This window comes from Hyaena hyaena, unplaced genomic scaffold (genome assembly GCF_003009895.1).
Source record: "Hyaena hyaena isolate Hyena2069 unplaced genomic scaffold, ASM300989v1 scaffold_112, whole genome shotgun sequence".
Classification (NCBI taxonomy): Eukaryota; Metazoa; Chordata; class Mammalia; order Carnivora; family Hyaenidae; genus Hyaena; species Hyaena hyaena.
In genome coordinates, this window is record NW_024080744.1 from 1,079,998 (window position 1) to 1,103,809 (window position 23,812).

Genomic DNA, 23,812 nt, shown 5'->3' on the forward strand with positions numbered 1-23,812 from the left:
TTTCTTTGTTCTTAAATGTTTATTTTTGAGAGAGAGTGAGAATGCATGAGCAGGGAAGGGGCAGAAAGAGAAGGAGACACAGAATCTGAAGAAGGCTCCAGCTCTGTGCTGTCAGCACAGAGCCCAATATGGGGCTTGAACTCACAAACCACAAGATCATGACCCGAGCCGAAGTCAGACACTCAACCAGCTGAGCCCCCAGGCACCTCATCATTCACCATTTTCCAAGCAGGTTATTTTTGCCTTACATTGGGACAAGTACTCTTGCGATCACAAAATGAGAAAATGCTGGCCAAAATCTTTAAAATTTCTTTTCCTCTTTTTAATGACGTGATCCCCTGCTCACTGTAACCACTGAAGAATGCTCGGTTAAGAGCAGCAAGCTTACTCAAAGCTGAGGGTATTAGTAAGCACTATTTTAAGAACAACAGAAAGAAAATGGGCTGTGGGAGACTTGTTCACAGAGTCTGCCATTGACTTCACATTTTATATCATTTGATCCTCAGTTGAGGAAGAGGTCTCAGAAATCCAGGATCAGGATTTATTAGACGACGTAAAGAACATGGCAAACAAATTTTCAGATTTGATCCTGACTGCAGGCCACACTGGTGAGGCTAACTGAGACTGAACTTAAAGGTCAACCTCTTCTGATTATTTTTATTAGAACAGCTCAATCTGTATAAAGGAAGTCAAACTTTCCTAAAGATGATTCATGTGATGCCAGGTTCCTTTTAAACCTTTTTACAGAGTTCTGTGTTCTCCAAGCTAAATAGATGGCTCAATAATTGCCAGGGTTTTTTGTTGTTGTTGTTGTTATTGTTGTTGTTACTAAAAATAACATGATTTCTGTGACCTGATCACCCTATATGCATAATTCTTTGTGCCTTCCATCTGTTTTAATTGTACCACATTGACTTTAAAAGATCAATGTCAGAGCACTTCCAGAATGGAAACACAAGGAGCTCCCTATATATTCTCCCCAGCGACACAGGCATAACTGAAGACAATCATAAATAAAAAATGACCATTGGCTCAGACCATGGAGCAATTTATGCCCCAGGGCATTGTCAGAAGTACTGGGGCAATCATTTGCCAATTAGTAGAGGCTCACAGTTAGGAGTAATATCAATAAAGACAAACCAGCCAAAGTCTTTGATAGGGTGATGTGGGATAGTCAGAGAGAGCCTGCTAAAACCACTGTCATCCCCAGGGGAGGGAGAAGGAGTCAGGGTGACAGTGTGCACGCCGAGCACTGAGGAGACATCAGAGCCTCCTGCACACTGTGGGGGACATAGGCTCTACTGAACTAGTCTGGCCAAGTCACTAAACAAATGGACAAGCGAACAACAACCATGACAACAAGCCCTGGAGCCAGTCTGGATCAGTCTCCAGAGTTGCTAAAATGGAAATGTAAATACAGTAGTGAGACATACAGATAGGCGAGGGGACCCAGGCACATAGAAACTGCCATTGAGAGGACAAAGACATTGGACTTAGCAGACCAAGACTTCAAAACAGCTGTTATAATTATGTTCAAAGAGCTAAAGGAAACAGTTCCTATGAGTACAGCTTCAAAATTCCTCAACAAAATACTAGCAAACTGAATGGAGCAACCTATAGAAAGAATTATATGTCATAACCAGTTGAGATTTGTCCTAGGAATGCAAAGTTGGCCTATGTCCAAAAATCTGTTAATGTAACATACCGTATCAATAGAATAAAGGATAAAAAAAAAACCATGATTATATTATCTCAATAGATAGAGAAGAGGCACTAAACAAACCCCAAACTATTTTTTTTTACGATTTTATTTTTTAAGCAATCTCTACACCCAACATGGGGATTGAACTTACAAACACGAGATCCAGAGCTGAATGCTCCAGGACTGAGCCGCCCAGGCGCCACCTGATAGGAATTTTTATGAAGAGTTTATAATCCAATTTTGTTTTATAGTTTATTTATTTTTGATACAGAGACAGAGCACGAGTGGGGGAGGGGCAGAGAGGGAGAGAGACACAATCTGAAATAGGCTCCAGGCTCTGAGCTGTCAGCACAGAGCCCCACCCGGGGCTCCAACCCAGGAACCATGAGATCATGACCTGAGCCAGAGTCTGGACGCCTAACCGACTGAGCCACCCAGGCACCCCTATAATCCAAATTTGTAGCAGTCGAAGGACATCATGCAGACTACGTGGCACACCTAACTCTGATGAATTAATCCTCCAACCCTATTTTATCATAGTAAAGAAAGTTATTACCCTGACTATCCCAACCTTTTCAGCATGTGTGGGTCCCCGGACTTACGCAGGAGCTGGATTTATGCTACCTGTAATTGCAATATGACACAGCCAAGATCAGTGGAAGGTCAGAGACTAGTCTGCAAGGACGGATTCTTTATATTTTAATCTTTGGTGAGCCAGTGTTAATAGAAAAAAAAAACATGCCGATGGATGCATTGGATAAATATCGTGAAACTGTTCTTTGCAGTGGCAATATACAAGGGATACGGGGGCTGCAAAGGAAGAAACGTCGGCCTTCCATTATACCTTCTAGATGAGTTGCCTCCTTCCTTCATTATCACATTTGTTACATATGTTACTAAATTCTTTCCCTTAAAGAGCCTGTGCTGAGTCGGTAACCAATGTTCCCAAAAAAGGCACTGTATGATTGAGATGATATATGCAATTGGAAGGGAAAATTCATCAGAGAACAAAGTGTAGATCGTGACGAAGCCCAGTCATTCCCAGTGACCTCAGATAACCAAGCTGGATTCAGGGTTTCCTATACTCCCGGGGGCGTGCAAGCCGGTGACAGACTCAGTCGGCCAGAAGGGGAGGACGGTTTCCTACACAGCGATCCGCCAGTCCCGGTATCCCACCGGGACTCCAAATCCCAGAAACCCGCAGGGCGAGTCTACCCCCAGTCCCTCGTCGGCTGACCGTGGACGCGACCAAGTTAGGACACCGTGGGGAGATGGCGCAGTGTTTGTCACCTACTGTTTTCCCAGTAGGAAGAGGACTTTATACGGAGACCTTTGGCATTCTCTCAGCCACAGCTTCCACGAAAGGCCCTCTCCCGGCCTATTTGATGTGACAGGCAGCGTCTCGCGTCCCCTCTCTCCCTTTTCCTAGCCCCCGTAAGAATGGTTCAGCCGGGCGTTGCGGCTCCTTGAGTTGGATCGATGGTTGCGCCCGCCCTCCCCCGGAATGTGGGCCTTTGGAGCAAGCGAGGTGGGAGGGGCCCCGGCGGGGAGGCGTGCTGGGCCCGGGCGGCGGGAGGAGCCGCGCGGTTCCGGCTGCCCCGGCGAGCCGACCCTTGGGTCCGCGCCGCGGGCGGAGGGGACAGGTAGGCAAGCCGCAGCCGCGGCTCGGGGGAAAGCTCGGGCAGCGGAGTCCCCCTCGGCGCCCGGCGCGCACCGCGCAGCCTCGGCCTCCGGCGTTGAGGCGGGGGAGTAAAGAGATGCCGACCCAGAGGGACAGCAGTACCATGGCTCACCCGATCGCAGGCGGCGGCAGCGGGGACCATTCTCACCAGGTCCGGGTTAAAGCCTACTATCGCGGGTGAGTCTCCCAGGGTAGGCGTGGGAGTGGGAGGGGAGAGGAAAGGCCCGCTCGACTTGGACTGGAGGAGGGGAGGGTGAGGGGCTGGAGATGTTGTGGGCGGATTGGTCTGGGCGGGCGACTCTGGGGACTCGGGGTGGGTGACCAAGCGATCGGGGGAGGAGCATGGGGCGCTAGGTTGGGGCACCCCGTGGTGTGTTGCAGGGCGCCCGGGAGTCGCGCGGCTGTTGGTCAAGATTAGGGTCCCAGGGAGGAGCCTTGGAAGAGAGTAGGTCCACCTGGTGGGTTCGAGAGAGACTCGCCTGCTAAGAGATTCACAAGGACTTTACGTCATTAAGTCTGAATGTGTTGGGGTTGAGAGTTGATTACGACTGATGCCTTAGTTAATTAACTGAGTTTGCTATAGGCTTAAACGGCAGGACTTCAGTATGCCAGCCCTTTTGGTTACCAGGCCCAAAGGCTCTGGTTCTCTAAGTCAGGTTTATCTTCATCGCCTAGAAGAGTTCATGAAGTGTATCCGGATGCCAGTGTATTAAACATAGGCGTTATTATTTAAGAGTAAAGTGGATGCGTTTTCAGGGATGTGCATTAGGTACTTATACGTCGCCAAGATTAGGTTATATGTGTGTAAATTAAAAATTTGTGAACGCTTCTTTGTCAGTGTTTCTTTAAGGACCATTTGATAGAGGGAGATACTGCAAAGAGAGAAATAGGACGAACCGAGTTTTGAAATCTGTGATTTTTAGTCATATTTTTACCTAAGTTATAATTCCCGTGCTTAACAGAAATAATCCAGTCCTAATATCGTTGTATTAAATCAGATTTTCTAATCAGTGCCCTGAAGTATTCCCTGTCCCTTGAATTGAGTCTTGGTTTGAAATTTGAAAGAATTCTATTTAGGAGCATTAGAAAGGTGAAATGTTAGTGTAGGCATGAAGTTTTGAAACTAAGGGTTAACAGAAAACCCGATGGCTTGGGCCTGTCTTACTGCTTGTTCAAGTAGAAGTAAATTGCTTTAAAAAAAAAAAACAAAAACAAAACTCAAGCACTAGGAGGTTAAAACTGCAGTGCATACTTTTACATTCCTGAGAGGATCAGTGAAGATAGCAAACTTTCAAAATGCCTCTCTTGTTTTGATTTCAAGGGAAATAGAAGCCCTGAAATGTCTTACTGATTTGATGTAACAACTTGCTGGTTTGCCTGCTGCCATGTAGCCTCTGACCTCGTTTATTAGCTTGACTGTCTTCAGCAGTAGTTTACAAGAATTATTTTGGACAGTACCAGTGTCTTCATTTTAAAACAATACCAAGAAGTGTGTGTATGTTTTTTTTTTTTTTTTTTAAGTTTGTAGTGGTCACAAGAGCTGTTTTGACTTGAGTATGGTCAGCTATGAACTTTGCACTGTAGGGGAGAAAAGCTTTGCCTCCTTTACCTTTAATTTGATAGATGAGATAGTTCACTTTCCATATTATAAAGTAGACAGACCATGACTTGTTAGGTACAGAGAGTAAAATATGTAGTATGTGTTTCTTTTTTTAAAGGCGTCTGATTATTGACAGTTGAAAAAACTAAAAGTGAGCATACTTAGGTGGTGGGAATGTGCACACTCTGTAGATCTATAAAATAAAAAGGGTCTTCCATCCCGTCCTTCCAACTTTCAGAGGTATACTGTTGAGAGTTTATTTCTGTTCTCCTGGCGGTTGTCTTTTTTACTTTAAAAAGTTATACTTCTGTTTAGTGATTTAACTTTAGATAGTACCTATTGATTCCTTTCTCTGAAAGATAAGAAATTGGGTGAATACTACCTTTTGCTTGCCTTTTTCCTGTTTGATACTTCTCAATTTTTAATTGTTAAACTATTATTTTTAGTTTTCTGGTTTACCTTTATGACTTTAAATAATATAAATTCTTGTCTTAAATTTAGACAGTTTCCAATGATTTTAACAATGAAGAGGAAGAAATTAGTGCTTCTTCCTTTATTTTCCCATTTTTATTGGTTTGACAAATGTAAATAAGCCTAGTTAGTAAATTAGAATCATTGTAAACTACTTTGGAAAGAAATCAAAGTCAGCTATATTTTAGGAATTTAGGCATCATTTTTTCTTGACTTATTGTTACAGTTGTTTTTATAAAAGAGAATAAGGACATATAACTCTTTTACTGCCTGAATAAAATGTTTCCAAGACATTCAAGTAACGTTTTGTTGTTTAAAACCTATGAATTTTTGCTAAGTAATGAAAGAATCAAGCCTTTGCCCTTTAGTGCTTTTTATTCACTGAAAGCTTTCTAATAGTGCCTTCATTTCAAGCCTTATTTAAAGACAACATCGGCACTCTAAATTGTACCAATTTCTGTCCCCTGAAATTAAATCTGTTAAGATTATATGTTTATTAACAATAGTCTAAACTGGTGGTTATGATATTACATAGTCAGCTGCTCATTACTACAGATGAAACTAAAATGAGTCACCAACAAGGATAGCTAATAAACAAGTTGGCTAACTAGAACACCTACCTGCTTCTTAAATAGAAAATCCTTCCTTTATACCAAGAAATGTAAGGACAATCTGCGTTTGAAAAAGTTTCTTTTCCTTCAAATCTTATGAAAGGCCATTATCAGAAAGCTTTCTCCTTATCCCCTTCTAACAGTATTTCTTTCCAGTGAACGCTGAATTTTCGAATAGCCAGAATTTTTTAGTGAATAACTTGTCTTCTTTCAGAGATATGTGTAGTGTTCTCATTCACTTAACTTTGCTCCTCGTGCAAATGTGGTGTCTCCCTAGATATCACAGACATTTAATTGGACTTTTTCTACTTTTTAAGCAGGAGATTAATAGCATTAAGACTCTGATTATATTGGAGACCACCTAAGAGTGGCTCTGTGACGGCCTATACACCCTTTTTTCCTTGACACAGGAGCCTGTCAGTAAGTGGCCTTCCTTCCTTCAATCATTAGCTAGTAGTGTTAGGAGGAAGAGAAACAGGTTTTGTTGGTTAGTGATAGATTGCTGTTGCATGTGCTTATCCTTATATTAAAGTTACTTGATATTATGGGATAGAGTTTAACAAGAAAATATCTAGACTGCTCATTTCTTTACATCATAGATGTATGGAAAATTCTGCAAAAAGGTTGTAAAAATGCTTTTTAAACCAGTGCCATTGAACAGTTATAATAATCTAGAGGAGTCTTTCTGTGAACATCTACAAATAGAGATTATTAACTACTTGTATTATTTGGAATGTATAGCTGGTTCAGTGAAGAAGTATGCAGGATTTTTCTGTGAACAAGTCTTGGCAAGACTTGTTTTTAAAAGTATTGCAAAATAATTTTAGCAATACAAAGTACATCACTCTAATGTTCTAAGGAAATACAACTAGTCTGTTGAGTTGGAAGTTGGGGGAATGTGAGGTACCGGTCCTGGAGCTTCTGGCCTGGCACCTAACCACAGGACAACTGATCTGTAGTTTTATCAGAGAAAGAGAAAGGACTTGGTGGCCTAGTGCCAGAAACCAAAACAGCTCTCTCAGAAATCTGAATCAGGTAACAAAGAGATAAATTGCTTGTTAGCAGTGAACACTGGAACTGAAGAGTTAAGTGGGAGGTTAGTGGGGCCAAGACCAACCATGTACAAACGGCAGGTCTGAGAACACAGAGAAGGAAGCAGCTGCTTGTGGAGAATCCTTCCTGGATTCTAACGTGAAAGCTTGCTTTCTTTCTTCTTTTTAATGTTTTATTTATTTCTAGGAGAGAGAGAGAGAGAGAGGGACAGCGTGAGCAGGGGAGGGTCAGAGAGAGAGGGAGTCACAGACTCTGAAACAGGCTCCAGGCTCTGAGCTGGCAGTCAGCACAGAGCCCGACGCGGGGCTCGAACCCACGAACCGCGAGGTCATGACCTAAGCGAAAGTGGGACGCTTAACCGACTAAGCCACCCAGGCGCCCCCGTGAAAGCTTTCTAATACAACTCCCAACCCTCTTATTAAGGTAACTTGAGTGTTTGTTGTTTTACGGCTGAAATGAGCATAATTAAAACCTGAATTTTTAAAATTGCAGTCTTGCTTAGGATTTCACGTATTACCTGAAGTGTGTTTAAACTCACTTTGATAAATATTGTTGAACACCTACTGCCTACTAGAAAGCAGGCACGTGATACTAGGGTGGGCACAGCGGAGGTAGAGCTGGAGAATAGATGGCTCTGCCCTTGAAGACCTGAGAGACTTATAGGAGGAAAGACCTAGAAGAATTAATAAAGGAGTGTGTATGTGTTTATGTGTAAGATACTTGCAGGGATGGATATTGGGAAAGTGGGGTAAAGGTAAACCTTCCTAGAGGACGACATATTTGAGGCTTTTAAAAGATAAAGAGGTTTGGCTGGTGGATGAAGATGTTGGGGGTGGGGGTCATTCCGGGCATTGCACAGCTGTGTGATATGTTTGGGGAATTCAGGTCAGTTTAGTTGTTAGTGCCATGGTCCTTCCTTATTAGGACATGAAGTGTGAAGCGGGCACTGATAAGAAGTGAGGCTAAGAAGGCTCACGGCGCTACTCATGAAGATTCTTTTTTTTTTTTTTTTTTAAATGTTTTTTTTTTTTTTTTTTTTTTTTTTTTTTTTNGACAGCGTGAGCAGGGGAGGGTCAGAGAGAGAGGGAGACACAGACTGAAACAGGCTCCAGGCTCCGAGCTGGCAGTCAGCACAGAGCCCGACGCGGGGCTCGAACCCACAACCGCGAGATCATGACCTAAGCGAAAGTCGGACGCTTAACCGACTAAGCCACCCAGGCGCCCCGTGAAGATTCTTGAATATTATACATGGGGCTTTGGACTTTTTCTCACTGGCGAGGGTTTTAAGTAAGAGGTATACATACTGAGATTTTCATTTTAGAAAGGTCACTTTTGGAACCAGTATGGGTGATGAATTAGCAATGGATGAAGACTGATTTGGAGGCTTTGGAAGTAGTCCAGGTGAGAGATTCAGGGGAGGAGAAGAGGATATGGATTGAATGGCAGTTTTAGGCGGTATAGAATCAATATGAATTACAGATCGATTGCCTGTGGGGAAGAGAGAGGGAATCTGACAACTCTTAGGTTACTTATTTGAGAAAGACGAGGGAATATAGAAGGAAGAGATTAGTGACAGGAGGTAACTCATTTCCTGGAACAAGTAACTGAAATCTTAGTTCTTCATACTTTGGGGACATCCAGGTAGAAATGTCCAGCATTAACTGAACAGTCATTTGTTGTGTGCCTGCTGTATGTCCCAAGCCCTGTACGTGACAGCTAACCTACATAGGAATGTGGCTGAGAATGATGACGACAGAAACTAAAATGCCACTAGTGACCAAATGCCGATGATAAAGACCATGCACTGAAACTAAAATTTAAAGACACAGTTATACCTAAAATGGAAAGTTCCCCTTGTAGCTTCTCACCCGCACTTCCTAATGGTAGCCATTACTAACAGTTTGGGATATTCTACATTGTATTAATATATCTCTAAGTATAGATACAGATACACACATACCCTTTTATTTTTCAAGTAAACAGGTTCATATTTCTACACACATTTTTGCAACTTGATTTTTTTTTTTCATTCACAATCATCTTTCCATGGTAGGATGGACAGGGATAAGTAGATACATACATAGAGAGTGATCTGCTTACTTTTTATAATTGACGTATGGTGTTCTATAGTATTGACACACCATAATTTAATCTTCTTTCCTAATTGATAAGCACAAAAAGTTGCTTTCATTAAATCACTATTTCAAACTATGCTGAGGGAACATAATTATATTTAATATATATTCTTGCAAACATGGTCCAAAATTTGCCTGTTTTAAAACTTGATACTGTCTGTCTTCCAAACACTCACCAATTTACGTTCCCGACAATAAGTACAATGAAGTGTTTTCCTTTTTTTCCCGTTGTACAATTTTGGTCTTTAAAAATTTTCCCAATAGAGGGGCGCCCGGGTGGCTTAGTCGGTTAGGCGTCCGACTTTCGCTCGGGTCATGATCTCGCCGTTCGTGGGTTCGAGCCCCGTGTCGGGCTCTGTGCTGACTGCCAGCTTGGAGCCTGGAGCCTGTTTCAGTCTGTGACTCCCTCTCTCTCTGACCCTCCCCTGCTCACGCTGTCTCTCTCTCCTAGAAATAAATAAAACATTAAAAAAAAATAAAAAAAAATTTTCCTAATAGAATAGGCAACAAATGTTAACTTTTTTATACAGCTTTTTATATATTACTCATCATTTGTATTTCCTCTCCGGGTTGTTTGTTCATATCTTTTTCCCAGTTTTCCTCTTGGGTTCTTTCTCTTTTTCTTATGAATTTATTTGAAGAGACATTGACATGTTGTCTGTTAAAAAGGTACCTGCATTGCTCTAAACTGTTGCTTGTCTAGAGTTTTTCATTTTTCTTTAATCAAATCTGTCCTTGATACAATTTGTTTATGGCTTCTGTGTTCTCTTAGGTAAATGTGTTTCTCATCCAAAAATACTCCATTTTTGTATCTATTATGCAGCTTTTCCAGTGGTTATCAATAAATCTGATATTTGGCAGTTTTAATTATTTGTGGTGTACTGATACAAGTTAATTTTCTAAGATGTATTCTAATACTGCTATTGAATAGGTTCTTTCACAACTTATTTGAAGGACAACTTCGTTCTATACTAAATTTCTCAGATGAACATAAGTACTTTCTATTCTGTTTCATTGATTTTGGGGGAGGAATCTGTTTTTGCATTGGTTTAATTATCATGATTAATTTTGATAATATGTTATAGAAAGGTCATTTCATTAATTTTCTATATCCAGATTTTCTTGGCTATTCTTATACATTTATTTTATCTTCTTTTTTTTTTTTTTTTAAATGTTTTATTTATTTCTAGGAGAGAGAGAGGGAGACAGCGTGAGCAGGGGAGGGTCAGAGAGAGAGGGAGTCACAGACTCCCTTAGATCATGACCTAAGCGAAAGTTGGACGCTTAACCGACTAAGCCACCCAAGCGCCCCACATTTATTTTATCTTCTTGATGAGTTTTTGAAAGTTTTGTAGGTTTCAAAAAAAAAATCTTATTGTTACTTTGATTTGGAATTGCATTGAATTTATAGATGAATGTGAGAACTGATAATTTTTCTAATACTGAGGCTGGCCTTATAAGTATGTGGGATAATACCTATTTATTGATTTTTTTTTACATGTTTTTCGGTAAGGTTCCTGTCCCTTAGATTTTGCACATTTCCCATTAAATTGATTCTTAAATGCTTTATAATTTTGTTGCTTTTGTGAATGGGATCTTGTATTCTCGTAGGCTTATTTTATACCATCTATTTTTGAATATTTAATTGGAACTGGTCACGTTTTTCTAATAATTTCTTAGTTCACTTTATTAGAATTTATAGCTAGAGAATGTCATGTCATCTGCAAATAACAATTGTGCCTCTTCTTTACTGTTTATCTTCTTTTTCTTGTTTTCTTAAGTTTATTTATTTTTGGGAGAGAGAGAGAATGCACACGAGTGAAGAAGGGGTAGAGAGAGAGAATCCCAGGCAGGCTCCATGCTCAGTGCAGAGCCCCAGGTGGGGCCTGATCTCACAATGGACTGTGAAATCATGACCTGAGCCGAGATCAAAGAGTCAGATGCTTAATCGACTCAGCCACCCAGGTGCCCATTTTCTTATCTTAACCATTGGCTAGGTTTTCCAGTATTGAATTTTAGCAGTGAACTTTTATCTTAAAATATTATCAGTAATTAGAAAAATTTCACAAATTATCTTCAAGGATACCCAGTCTCCTTTTGTCCCTTTTAAGTATGCTAAAGAGCATAGAAACTAACTTTGATAATGGACTCAGTTGTGTCAAGAACTCTGATAAGTGTTTTGCCCTTATTTGTATTCACAACAATATTCAGAGGCAGGTATCATCCTCTGCATCATATGGATGGTAACATTGAGGCTTAGTAAGCCACCGTACAAAACTGAGTCTTACCCTTCAGAAAAATTTCTCTTTCTCCTTTTTACTATATTGATGGGGCTTTTAAAAATCACCTTTTTGTGCTATTGTCAAATTCATATCTCACAGTTCTTTTTGAGCCAATTTTCTGTCTTCTTGATCATTAAAAAAATATGCCTTTCTTTATGCCTTTCAATGAATAACAATTACTTTGAGGAATGATACTATGATTTGTATGAATATTCTCTTTCCCAGAATCTTTAGCCCAGTGATTTTACCATTATTGGATAATTCTGCCTAAATTTCTTGTATCAGTGATTACAAATAAAACTTTTTTCTGTTTATACTACATTTAATTTTGGAGAAAAAGCTTATTTTGAGATAGCAGAAGGACTGAACTGGTGGTTCTTTTTTCTGGTTTATTTTTAAAAGCAATTAGTCCTAAGGAAAAACTTTAGATTGTATATTTTAGAACATAGGAACATAATGAATGCTTAAAGCAGTTTATCTTCTGAGGCCCAGTAGCAAAATTAAAACTGCCTTTTTTTTTCCTTTTTAAAAAATTCAGCTAAAACTATATCTAAATTTTCCATTTTCGGAATCTTTGTGGTGAAGCAGAATATATTCTGTCAAAGACCAGTGGTAAGATAATTTATGCTAACACTGAAGTTAAAACCAGAGGAAAAAAATCTTTCATGCATAATTTGTTTTATACCTTTACAATGTAATTACTTTATTTTACAGCTCATTTTTAGCTTTAGTGCTATAATAAGAATCTGGTGTTTGTTGAGGGTCCGAACATGGTGCTTTCTCAATTACTTTGAGAAGTGTTTATATAAAACTCCCTTAAACGTTTTAGTTCCTGGAACTTAAGGAGTGCCCGTTGATAAAGCATGATTCCTTCCTCGAGTCTCTTTAGGATGTTTGTACTTACGTTTTTTTAAGGATCATGCAGATGTTTAAAAAAATGTTTGTATGTTCTGATAAGTGCTTTTTAGTCCTTGAAAAACAAGATTTCTTAAAAATCCCTATTGTATACAGACATGCTTCTATATGTGTTAATTGTAATTCCGTGTGGACCTAAGAAAGTTGTATTTCAGTGGTGTCCAATATTAATTTTTTTCCTTTGCATTCAAAAAAGATGTCATCCTTGTTCTTTGCTAGAGGAATTCTCTGGGAACCTTCCTTCTCTTCTGACTTAGTTTTAAAATACGTTCTCCTAATCCTTATATCCCTTATACTAGTAACCTTGAGGGTATTTTGAAAGAAAAGTTGCTGTAAGGTAAGCGTTCTCTAATAATGTTGTTAGAAGAAGGAACTAATTTGTATTTTTAAAATAAAATTTTAACATATTTAAAACATTTTATTTTTAAAAAGTCATTTTAAATCTGTTGTATATTTTAAGGGTATGTTGGTGGCTCAGTCAGTTAAGCATATGACTCTAGGTCTTGGCTCAGATCATGATCTCACAGCTTGTGAGATCAAGCCCCATGTCAGGTTCTGGGCTGATAGCACAGAGACTGCTTGGGATTCTCTTTCTCCCTCTCTTTCTGCCCCTCCTCTACTCACTTGTGTTCTCTCTCTCTCTGAAATAAACTTCAAAAAATTGCTCTCTATTTTATTTTTTTATTAGAAAGTAAATTTTATAATAAAATCACACCTTTATGTGGTAGAGAAATTTTTTTTTTTTTTACGAATAGTTTATTGTCAAATTAGTTTCCACATAAGACTCAGTGCTCATCCCCAAAGTGCCCTCCTCCATGCCCATCCCCCCTCCCCCCCACATCCATCAGTCCTCAGTTTTTGTCAGCATTCAAGAGTCTCTCATGGTTTGCCTCTCTCCTTTTCCCCCACCATTTCCGCCCTTCTTCTCCCCCTTGGTCCTCCGTCAAGTTCCTCCTAATCCTCCTATACGTGCAAACATATGATATTTGTCCTTCTCTGCCTGACTTATTTCGCTCAGCATAACACCCTCAAGGTCCATCCATGTTGCTACACATGGCCAGATTTCATTCTTTCTCATTGCCATGTAGTATTCCATGGTATAGATAAACCACATCTTCTTGATCCATTCATCTGTTGATGGACACTTAGGCTCTTTCCATGTTTTAGCTATTGTGGAGAGTGCTGCTATGAACATTGGGGTACACGTGCTCCTATGCCTCAGCATTTCTGTATCCCTTGGGTAAATTCCTAGCAGTGCTATTGCCGGGTCATAGGGGAGTTCTATTGTTAGTTTCCTGAGGAACCTCCACACTGTTTTCCAGAGGGGCTGTACCAGTTTACATTCCCACCCACCCAGAGTGTAGGAGGGTGCCCGTTTCTCCACATCCTCGCCAGCATCTAGAGTTCTCTGATTTGCTCATTTTAGCCACTCTGACTGGCGTGAGGTGGTATCTCAGTGTGGTTTTGATTTGTATTTCCCTGATGAGGAGGGATGCTGAGCATCGTTTCATGTGTCTGTTGGCCATCTGGATGTCCTCTTTGGAGAAGTGTCTGTTCATGTCTTCTGCCCATTTCTTCACTGGGTTGTTTGTTTTTCGGCCGTGTAGTTTGGTGAGTTCCTTATAGATTCTGGATATTAACCCTTTATCTGATATGTCATTTGCAACTATCTTTTCCCATTCCGTTGGTTGCCTATTAATTTTCTGGGTTGTTTCCTTGGCTGTGCAGAAGCTTATGTGGTAGAGAAATTAATGATAATCTATACCATTCAGATAGGTCAGTACAAAGTACATATTCTTTCCATCTGTAGTCTCTCCTCAATTCCCAGTTACACTACCTAGAGTTAACTACTTTTAAAATTTTGTTTTGTTTTATTATATCTTTTGATAGATATGAAAGATGAGAAATTTAGTACTACTTCATCGCCATTTCTTCTGCCTATGTTTAGTTCTTCTAATGGTTATGTTTTAACTTAAATAATGTACCTTCTGCTTTTGTTTTTAATTGTGGTTAAAAAATATTAAATTTACCACATTAACCATTTTTAAGTGTACAGCTCAGTAGTGTCGACTGTATTCACATTGCTGCGCAACCGGTTTCCAGAACTTTTTCATTTTGCAAAACTGAAACTGTACCTTTTGAACAACTCCCCATTTCCTTCTCCCTCCAACCTCTGGCAACCACTGTTCCAATTAAGTGGAGTCATACAGTATTTGTCCTTTTGTGACTGGCCCATTTCACTTAGCATAATGTCTTCAAGATTCATCCATGTGTCAGAATTTCCTTACTTTTAAAGACTGATTAATATTCCCTCGTGTTTATATATCACATTTTGTTTATCCATTCTTCTGTCAGTGGACCCTTGGGTCGCTTCCATCCTTTGGCTGTTGTGAGTAATGCTACTCCAAACATGGCGATACAAATATCTGTTGGGAGTCCCTACTTTCAGTTCTCTTGGACATATACCCAGAAGTGGAATTCCTGGACCATATGGAAATTCTACTTTTAAGTTTCTAAGGAAACTCCATACTGTTTCTTTTTATAGCTGCTGCACTGTTTTATATTCCTACCAACAGTGCACAAGGCTTCTGTTTCTCCACATCCTTGTCAACACTTGTGATTCTCTGGGTTGTTTTGTTTTGTTTTGTTTTGTTTTGTTTTGTTTTGTTTTGTTTTAAAGTAGGTTCAGTGCCCAATCTGAGGCTTGAATTCACAATCTGAGATCGAGTCGGATGCTCCACCAACTGAGCCACCCAGGCGCCCCTGGGGTTTTTTTTGGTTTTTTTTTTTTTAGTACTTATCCTAACGGGTGTGAGGTGATATTTCATTTTGGTTTTGATTTGCATCTCCCTAATGATCAGTGATGTTGAACATCTTTTTTTTTTTTTTTAATTTTTTTAATGTTTATTTATTTTTGAGAGACAGAGAGAGACAGAGTGCATGTCGGGGAGGTGCAGAGAGAGAGGGAGACACAGGATCCAAAGCAGGCTGCAGGCCCTGAGCTATCAGCACAGAGCCTGGTGCGGGGCTTGAACCCACAAACTTTGAGATTGTGACCTGAGCTGAAGTTGGATGTTTAAACCAACTGAGCCACCCAAGCACCCTGAACATGTTTTCATAGGCTTGTTAGCCATTTGTATATCCTTTTTGGAGAAATGTAGGTTCAAGTCCTTTGCCCATCTTTTATTTGCATTAATTTTTTTTCTTTTTCTGTGCTTTTTTAAATTATTGGTTTTAGATAGAGTATTGATTCTCCACTAGGAAAAACACATTTTGAATTTACACGTCCTTTTACTTTATCCACATCTTGATTTTTCTTAGTAATTTTTATATTGTAAAGGTTTGTAACATTATTCTGTTCTTTAACTTATACATTTTTCTTTAAAGAAATGAATGCTTATGTAAGTGTTAAGCACCTGAAGACATAAGTAGTATGGTTAGATACTTAGACAAAGAAAAGTAATCTTGTGTCAATAAAACTTTCCTCTTTTAAAGGTTCCTCTTAAATTTGTGTTTGGGGCTAGTATGTTTTCTCAGTCACTTTTATCTCATCTGTTTTCAGTCGTCTGGGATTTTCTTCTGCTTTCTCTTCTGTTGCTGGTGGCTTTTTTGTTTTCTAAGACTTTGATAATTTGTCATTTCAGTTATCTGTTGTTTCAATGGACCCTTCAAATGAAAGGATATAGATACGTGTTCCCTCTGCCATAATGTACCAGAAGTATCTGAGTGTTGATTTCAGAAAGTTAGATGATTTTTTATGTCTCTAATTAGGCTTCATTTCTATTTAAAGTTTTACATATATATATATATATATATATATATATATATATATATATATATATATATAGTATTTTTTACATTTCGTGAACCCGTAGGGTCCAACCATGTGACAACTCCATTCACTCAGCCTAGAGTAATTGAACGTCCACTCTGAGCCAGACACTACTTCAGTTATTGGTGACATAGCAGTGAGCAAAACTAAGTGCCTGCTCTCATGGATTTTACATTTAGTCAAGGGAGATAGACTATAAAAATCTGTATAATTTATATATGCTGGCAAAGTATTGTCTCTGAAGAATAAAAATTTAACTAGCAGGGCGGGGCTTCTGGGTGGCTCAGTCAGTTAAGCCTCCGACTTTGGCTCAGGTCATGATCTCAGGGTTTGTGAGTTCGAGCCCCATATCAGGCTCTGTGCTGACAGCTCAGAGCCTTCAGCCTGCTTCAGATTCTGTGTCTCCCTCTTTCTCTGCCCCTTACCCGCTTGAGCTCTGTCTCTCAAAAATAAATAAACATTAAAAAAATTGAACCAGCTTCATGTACTAAAGTAGAGTAATTAATTTATTTTTTAAAATATTTATTTATTTAGAGAGCATGAGCGTGGAGAGGGGCATGGAGAGGGGAGACAGAGAATCCCAAGCAGGCTCCATGCTGCAGTGCAGAGCCTGATGTGGCGGAGATCATGACCCAAGCTGAAATCAAGAGTCAGACGCTTAAGTGACTGAGCCACCCAGGCACCCCAGAATAGACTAATTTAATATCCTTACCAGGGGTTCCATTTTTCATTAGCCAGTCTTTTAAAAGTGAGATTAACCAGTATGTTTTTGTGAAAAAACCATCTAGGAATAGCTGTGCATTGGGTGGATGCTGCTGTGGAACGTGGTGTCTCATGTGCAGGAGGTTTACTCAGGTGGACAGCTATGGAGGGGAAGGCAAGGGAAGGAAGCAGCCGTAGGTAGGAGGAAATCAAGATGCCCTGAAGTCTCAGTAGAAGCCTCAATTGACCCTCCTAGGAGTTCTGAAGATGAGTTGATACTTGAGAACTTTCCTGAGTTGTTTATGACCTTTAGCCCTCACATGGAATCAGTCATTCGCTGTGGGTGTGATCATAGGTGAGATTCAAATCTCTGAAAGAGGCTGACAACTGGGGATTATCTACTGGTAACATGTCCAGCAGCTGGTACAATAAGTGCCCCATTGTTAATGGGGGATTTTCGGGTGGGGTGGGGAGAGGAAAGTCAGATCATAGCATCCCCACAGGTGTCATTAGGAGATTTGGTTTGAATCTGTATTCTATTTTTTAACTGTAAGAGACTGGCAAGTATTCCTTTGTGTTTTGATTTTTAAATCTGTAAAATAGATCAGTATGTCTAGTTTGACAGTTATTGTGAAGATTATATAAGATAAAGTTTGTTTAGACACCCAGAGCACACTCAGTTTTCTATAAATGTTTATAGGCAAAGGAAATAAACAGTGATATTTCCTTGTCAAAAGTACATTTTCTGGAAGATGGGTTTCTCCTAGTAAGCATTTCTTCTATATTCAATTAAGAAATGCTTGAGTCCTTATTATAATTTAAAAAAATTTGTAAACTGTAATGTATATATGTTATATATACACACATATATAATATACATACATGTATACACACAATTTAAAGTACTGTTATTAGAGGAAATTGTGAGTCATAATAAGAGAATTGTTTTTATTACTTTCAAAAAAAATGCTTTAAGGTTCTTCCAAATTGTAGCTATCTACTACCATGACAATTGGCTTTCTAATTTTTAGATATCTAACTTTTTAATTAATATCTATTACTCTCAAGTTAGTTAATTTACAGTGTAGTCTTGGAGTCCTTATTATGATAATAGCTACGTGAATCTATGGAAAAGTCTGCAAATTTTTGTCTCCCGGTTGTATACAATTTAATTGAGGATGTGTTGTCAGTATATGAGTTAAATAACAAGATGAAACATAAGATACATGTTGGACAGGTTTAAAAGTATGGAGCATTGGGCTTGTGCGGTTGAAAACAGCTTAATGGAAGTTGATGTTGAAGTGCCTATTAGAGACTTGATCCCCACCTCCCTCTATAAACTGGGCCTTGAACTGAGGAAAGGTCAGCATTAAAACTTGGATCATGAAGGTCTTATGTGTAGGAGTTAGGAGTAAACCGATGTCTGCAGTAGAGTATTTGTGGTGGGAATGGTGGGTCAAGTTGAGAATGGGAATTAGAACCAGATTATCAAAAGACTGAAATACCACACAGAGAGGTAGAATTACGGATTTAGGAGACCTCTACATAGAGATTGCAGTTAAAACATTGACTGTGACTTCGGTTTCAGAGAAAAAGTAAGAATGACAGAAGATGAATATGAGGGAGAATGGAAAGAGTACCTTGCGATTGAAGATGGAAGGAGCCTTAAGCTGTGAAAGCCACGGCAAGTTCTCAGAGGCAGGGCACAAAAACCTAGGAGATGCTTAGAATGATTATCAAGAAAAGGGCAATCCGTTTTGATGCTCTGCTCTTTGCTTACCTTTGATAGCCCATAAAGACTGCAGTTTTAAGCTTTTTTTTTTTTTTTTTGCAGATGACTAAAATTTGAAATTCCTATTTCCAACTCTGTGTTCTGTGTTCCAGCTACCCATGTCTGTTCACAGTTCCTTCCTTTCTTGAACAGATATTTCTTAAGCATCCATTCTGTGCTAGGCACTATGTTTGGCTGCTAGGAATATAATGAACAAAATAAAACCTGTACTTTCACCAAACTTACATTCTAGCTGGGGTAGATGGTAGACTATAAACACTGGTTTACCTGCTCAGGTAATAGAAGAGGTTGGTCAGAGAGGTAGCCAGGGTGTTGTAGACTTGGCCAGGGACTAGATTTTACTATTCAGGAGAGAGAAAGGCATTCGAAGAGTTTAAAACAGAAAGAACATGAACTACATTAGTGTTGTAAAACTGTTAGGGCACAATCTCACACATAGACATCACTCTGTAAGTGTTTATTAGGGTCATTCAGCAGTCTGGCCTACATTTGAAAGGATGACTATGGCTGGCTACTGGGTAGAGATGTGACCACAGGGAACCTTCTCCTGGTTCCTTGGAGGAAGGCCCAGGCCTCTGCTCTAAAACATTTTGTCACGGTTTTAAATTTTATAGTAAATAGCTGCTAGGTAGCTTTATTTGAATATGGTTGCTTATCTAACACTAATACAAACAAATACACATTTATGTCTGTTCCTATGTTCTTTGGGTATCTACCTTAAAATATTAGCCCTATTTTAAAACCAATTGTGGCAAATGGGAATTTGGGAAATGGTGAAAATGAAGGTGTAAGGTCTAAAAATCATGCCATACACAGAATGGGTAACAATCTCATGGGTGGTGAACCTGTGGAAGTGATGGCTGGGGAAGAGGACTTGACGGATCTTTGTTGGATTATTGAAGAACTGTTTCTTAGATGAAGGGTGGACTTTTGGGAGAGGAGAGATCTGCGACTGGTAATTGGAACAGAGTTCAGTTAAGTGTAAGTTCATTAATAATAGAGCTGTTCATCTGTGGAGTGTAGTGCCTCACAAAAGAATGTGCTTTTGATAACTGATATTAAAGCAAAAGTAGGACAACCATCAGAGCAGCTAGGGTGGCCTTCCTGAATGAGAAGGGTGATTGAACGAAAGTTTCTCACAAATCCACTATATTTACTTTTTTTTTCTCCTAAGTTTATTTACTTATTTTGAGAGAGAAAAAGCGTGAGTGGGGGAGGGGCAGAGAGAGAAAGTGAGAATCCCAAGAAGGCTCCACGCTGTCAGCACAGAGCCCACTGTGGGGCTTGAACACACACACCAAAAGATCATGACCTGAGCTGAAACCAAGTCAGATGCCCAATCAACTGAGCCACCCAGGAACCCCCACTATTTTTACTTTTAAACATTATTTAATATGGAATTTTAAATTTACCTTTATAGAGATTGTTTACTCGAAGCAATGCATGTTGATACACTTACCAAATAACTGATGTTCATCTGATTGTCAGGCTTGTAGTGTTACGTACATCATTAGTTTCAGTCATTGTCACACTTAAAACTCCTTTTTTTTTTTCCAGGGATATCATGATAACACATTTTGAACCTTCAATCTCCTTTGAGGGTCTTTGCAGTGAGGTTCGAGACATGTGTTCTTTTGACAACGAACAGCTTTTCACCATGAAATGGATAGATGAGGAAGGTGAGTGGTAAAGAGGGCTGCCCGTGTAAGCATTTGATTTAAGAGACTTTTCATCATTTATTTGTTTTCTTTTTTAAAGCTTATTTATTTACTTGGAGAGAGAGAAAAAGAGCATGCACACATGCATGTGAGCTGGGAAGGGACATAGCGAGAGGGAGAGAGAGAATCCCAAGCAAGTGTTCTACACTGACAACTCAGAGCTCATCCCACAAACCGTGAGATCATGACCTGAGCCAAAATCAAGAGTTAGATGCCTAACCAACTGGGCCACCCAGGCACCCCTGTCATTTCTTTTTAAAATGTAATAAAAGTTCAAATTATTTAGGACTACTAGGTATATTAGAAATTTGATATTATTCTTACTTTGCTTCAAGGACTTAAATGAAAATACCAAAGGGAACAATCTTTGTTTTGTCCTTTTTACTCCAAAATGGAGTAAAATTAATGTGACTTATTTTCCACCATGAATATAAACATCTCATCAAACAAGTAGTGTTATATTTCACTTGAATTTTGAATATGAATATTGTCTGACATTTTAGAGATTACCTTCAATAATTTGGCAGTATTGTTTTTGCTGAATACTTTAAATACTTCAAAGAAAATGTTACAGAATAAAAGTGATTGTGATAGTCATGATTTCTTTTTTCTTTTTTTTTTAAATGTTTTATTTATTTCTGAGATTGAGAGAGAGAGACAGCATGAGCAGGGGAGAGTCAGAAAGAGAGGGAGACACAGAATCTAAAACAGGCTCCAGGCTCTGAGCTGGCTGTTAGCACAGAGCCTGACACAGGGCTCAAACCCATGAACCATGAGATCATGACCTGAGCTGAAGTCAGATGCTTAACTGACTGAGCCACCCAGGTGCCCCAATAGCTGTGATTTCAAATACAGAATAAAAGTGACTGTGATAGCCCATATTTCAAATACAGAATAAAAGTGATTGTGATAGCCATGATTTCAAAGGTGGTGGCAGAAACTTGATGCCTTACTGACTTGGACTCTGAAAACATCTATAGAATATCTGCATGCTGAAGATAGAAATTTTCTATATTCAAACTCATAGTCTCATAGGGTGGTGGACATGCAAATAACCAATGTGATAAGTTGAATATAAATGCATAGGCGTCTTGGAATCCAAAAGAAGCAGCATCTGCATGCCCCTGAAATATTTGTGATATTTGGACTAAAAATATGACAAAGAGTAAAAGTTTTTGAAGTGAGGAGGTGAGGGGAAAACCATTTTTGATGAAGAATAAGATAGAAAAAAGACAGGACATGGTGTATATGGAAGAACAGTAATGCACTAAGTTAAAGTGCAAGGTGTAGTAAGGTACAAACCAAGGCTAGATCCTTGCTCCTTGGTGTGGTCTGTAGAATTTTCAGAAAATGGGACTCTCAGGCCCCATCACAGATCCCTGGATCTGAATCTACACTTTAATAGGAACTACAGGTGAGTTGCATAAATACTGTTTTAAAGTTTATTTATTAAGAGTAAATAAAGTGTATTTATTTTGAGAGAGATCACCATTTGTGAACATGAGTTGGGGAGGGATGGAGAGGGAGAGAGAGAACACCATGCGGGCTCCAAGCTCTCAGTGCTGAGCCTGACAGCAGGGCTCAGCCTCACGAACCCGGAGATCATGACCTAAGCAGAAATCGAGAATCAGACACTTAACTGACTGAGCCACCCAGGTGCCCCGAGTTGCACGAATATTTAACTTTCAGAAGCTTAGGATCCAATCCTAGAAGGCTTTGCAAACCACATTAGACTTTCTCTTCCATGATAGAATGTCATTGAAGTATAGTTTAAAGATACCCTAAATAGGGGTACTTGGGTGGTTCAGTTGGTTGGGCTTGTAACTCTTGATTTTGGCTCAGGTCATGATCTTATGATTTGTGGGATCACCCCACACCTGACTTTTCGCTGACAGTGTGGAGCCTGCTTGAGATTCTCCCTCTCCCTCCCTCTCTGCCCCTTCCCTCTGTACGCCTACTCATGCATTCTTTCTCTCAAAATAAATAAATCAACATTAAAAAAAATAAAGATACCTTATATATACTAGTTTTGTATTAGGGCCTTCTATTAATTGTACTGTGAATGGAATTTCATTTTAATGAATGCCATTATAATAGTTGGTTGAATATTTGGGGCTATTTCTGTGTTTTCTGATGAGAGCACTGGGAAGATATCCCAGCTACAAGCTATAGATAAACTCAAGCCCATTGTCATTTTTTAAAGACATTTTTATTTGATTTATTTATTTTTAAATGCTTATTTATTTTTGAGAGAGAGATCGAGAGCATGAGTAAAGGAGGGAAAGAGAGAGGGGGACAGAGGATCAGAAGCGGGCTCTACTGACAGCAGAAAGCCTGATATGGGGCTTGAACTCATGAACTGTAAGATCATGACCTGAGCTGAAGTCGGACTGCTCAACCAACTGAGCCACCCAGGTGCCTGAAACCATTTTTTAAAAAAAGTTTTCTTTTTTTCATTTTTTAAATGTTTATTTTGTTTTGAGATAGAGACAGAGTGTGAGCAGGGGAGGGGCAGAGAGAGGGAGACACAGAATCTGAAGCAGGCTACAGGCTCTGAGCTGTCAGCACAGAGCCCAGTGTGGGGCTTGAACTCATGAACCGCAAAATCATGACCTGCACTGAAGTCGGACACTGAAATGACTGGTGTCCCTAAAAGTTTTATTTAATTGCTATGCCCAGTGTGGGGCTTGAACTCATGACCTCAACATCAAGAGCCACACACTCCTCTGACTGAGCCAGGTAGGCACCCCTTTAAAAACCTTTTTAAAGTTTTTCTAAAGTAATCCATGTTACTTTACAATTCACTGTTTGGGGGGAAAAAAGTAGTACAGATGTTTATGAAATTTAAAAAGTCTTCTATCCGCCTTTTCTTTTTTCCTACCTCACCAGTCCCGGTAGTAAGAGAGAAAACCACTGATAACAGCTTAGTCTATATCCTTTGAGATATTTTCTCTGCTTACATAAACATTCTTATTTCTGTGCATTATTTATAAGTATACTTTCTTTGTACAAAAATAATGAAACCATATAAAGCATTAAGTATTATTTTCCTTTTATGTTGTAAATTGAACATTTTTTCACTTAAGTCTGCGTGAAATTACATCATTACCTTTTAAAAAAAAATTTTTTTAATGTTTTTTATTTATTTCTGAGAGAGAGAAAGAGAGACAGTGTGAGCACGGGAAGGTCAGAGAGAGAGAGACACACACAGAATCTGAAACAGGCTCCAGGCTCTGAGCTGACTGTCAGCACAGAACCCGATGCAGGGCTCGAACCCATGAACCGCGAGATCATGACCTGAGCCGAAGTCGGACGCTT

The 23,812-nt window shown here is 39.4% G+C and overlaps 1 protein-coding gene across 2 annotated transcripts in view; it reads left to right on the forward strand.

Annotated features, from left to right (window-relative positions):
* The first annotated feature begins 3,255 nt into the window (after positions 1 to 3,255).
* The window catches only part of PRKCI (protein kinase C iota), a 71,899-nt gene continuing 51,342 nt past the window's right edge, over positions 3,256 to 23,812 (forward strand). Inside the window, exons 1-2 of one of the 2 annotated variants that reach the window (XM_039236540.1) lie at positions 3,256 to 3,560; positions 20,334 to 20,455. In XM_039236540.1, coding sequence (XP_039092471.1) covers positions 3,460 to 3,560; positions 20,334 to 20,455 — 223 coding nt within the window. In that variant the 5' untranslated portion in view covers positions 3,256 to 3,459. Of the gene's footprint in view, positions 3,561 to 7,522; positions 7,542 to 20,333; positions 20,456 to 23,812 lie in introns of those variants that run through there. The other variant, XM_039236541.1, reaches the window with a different exon arrangement.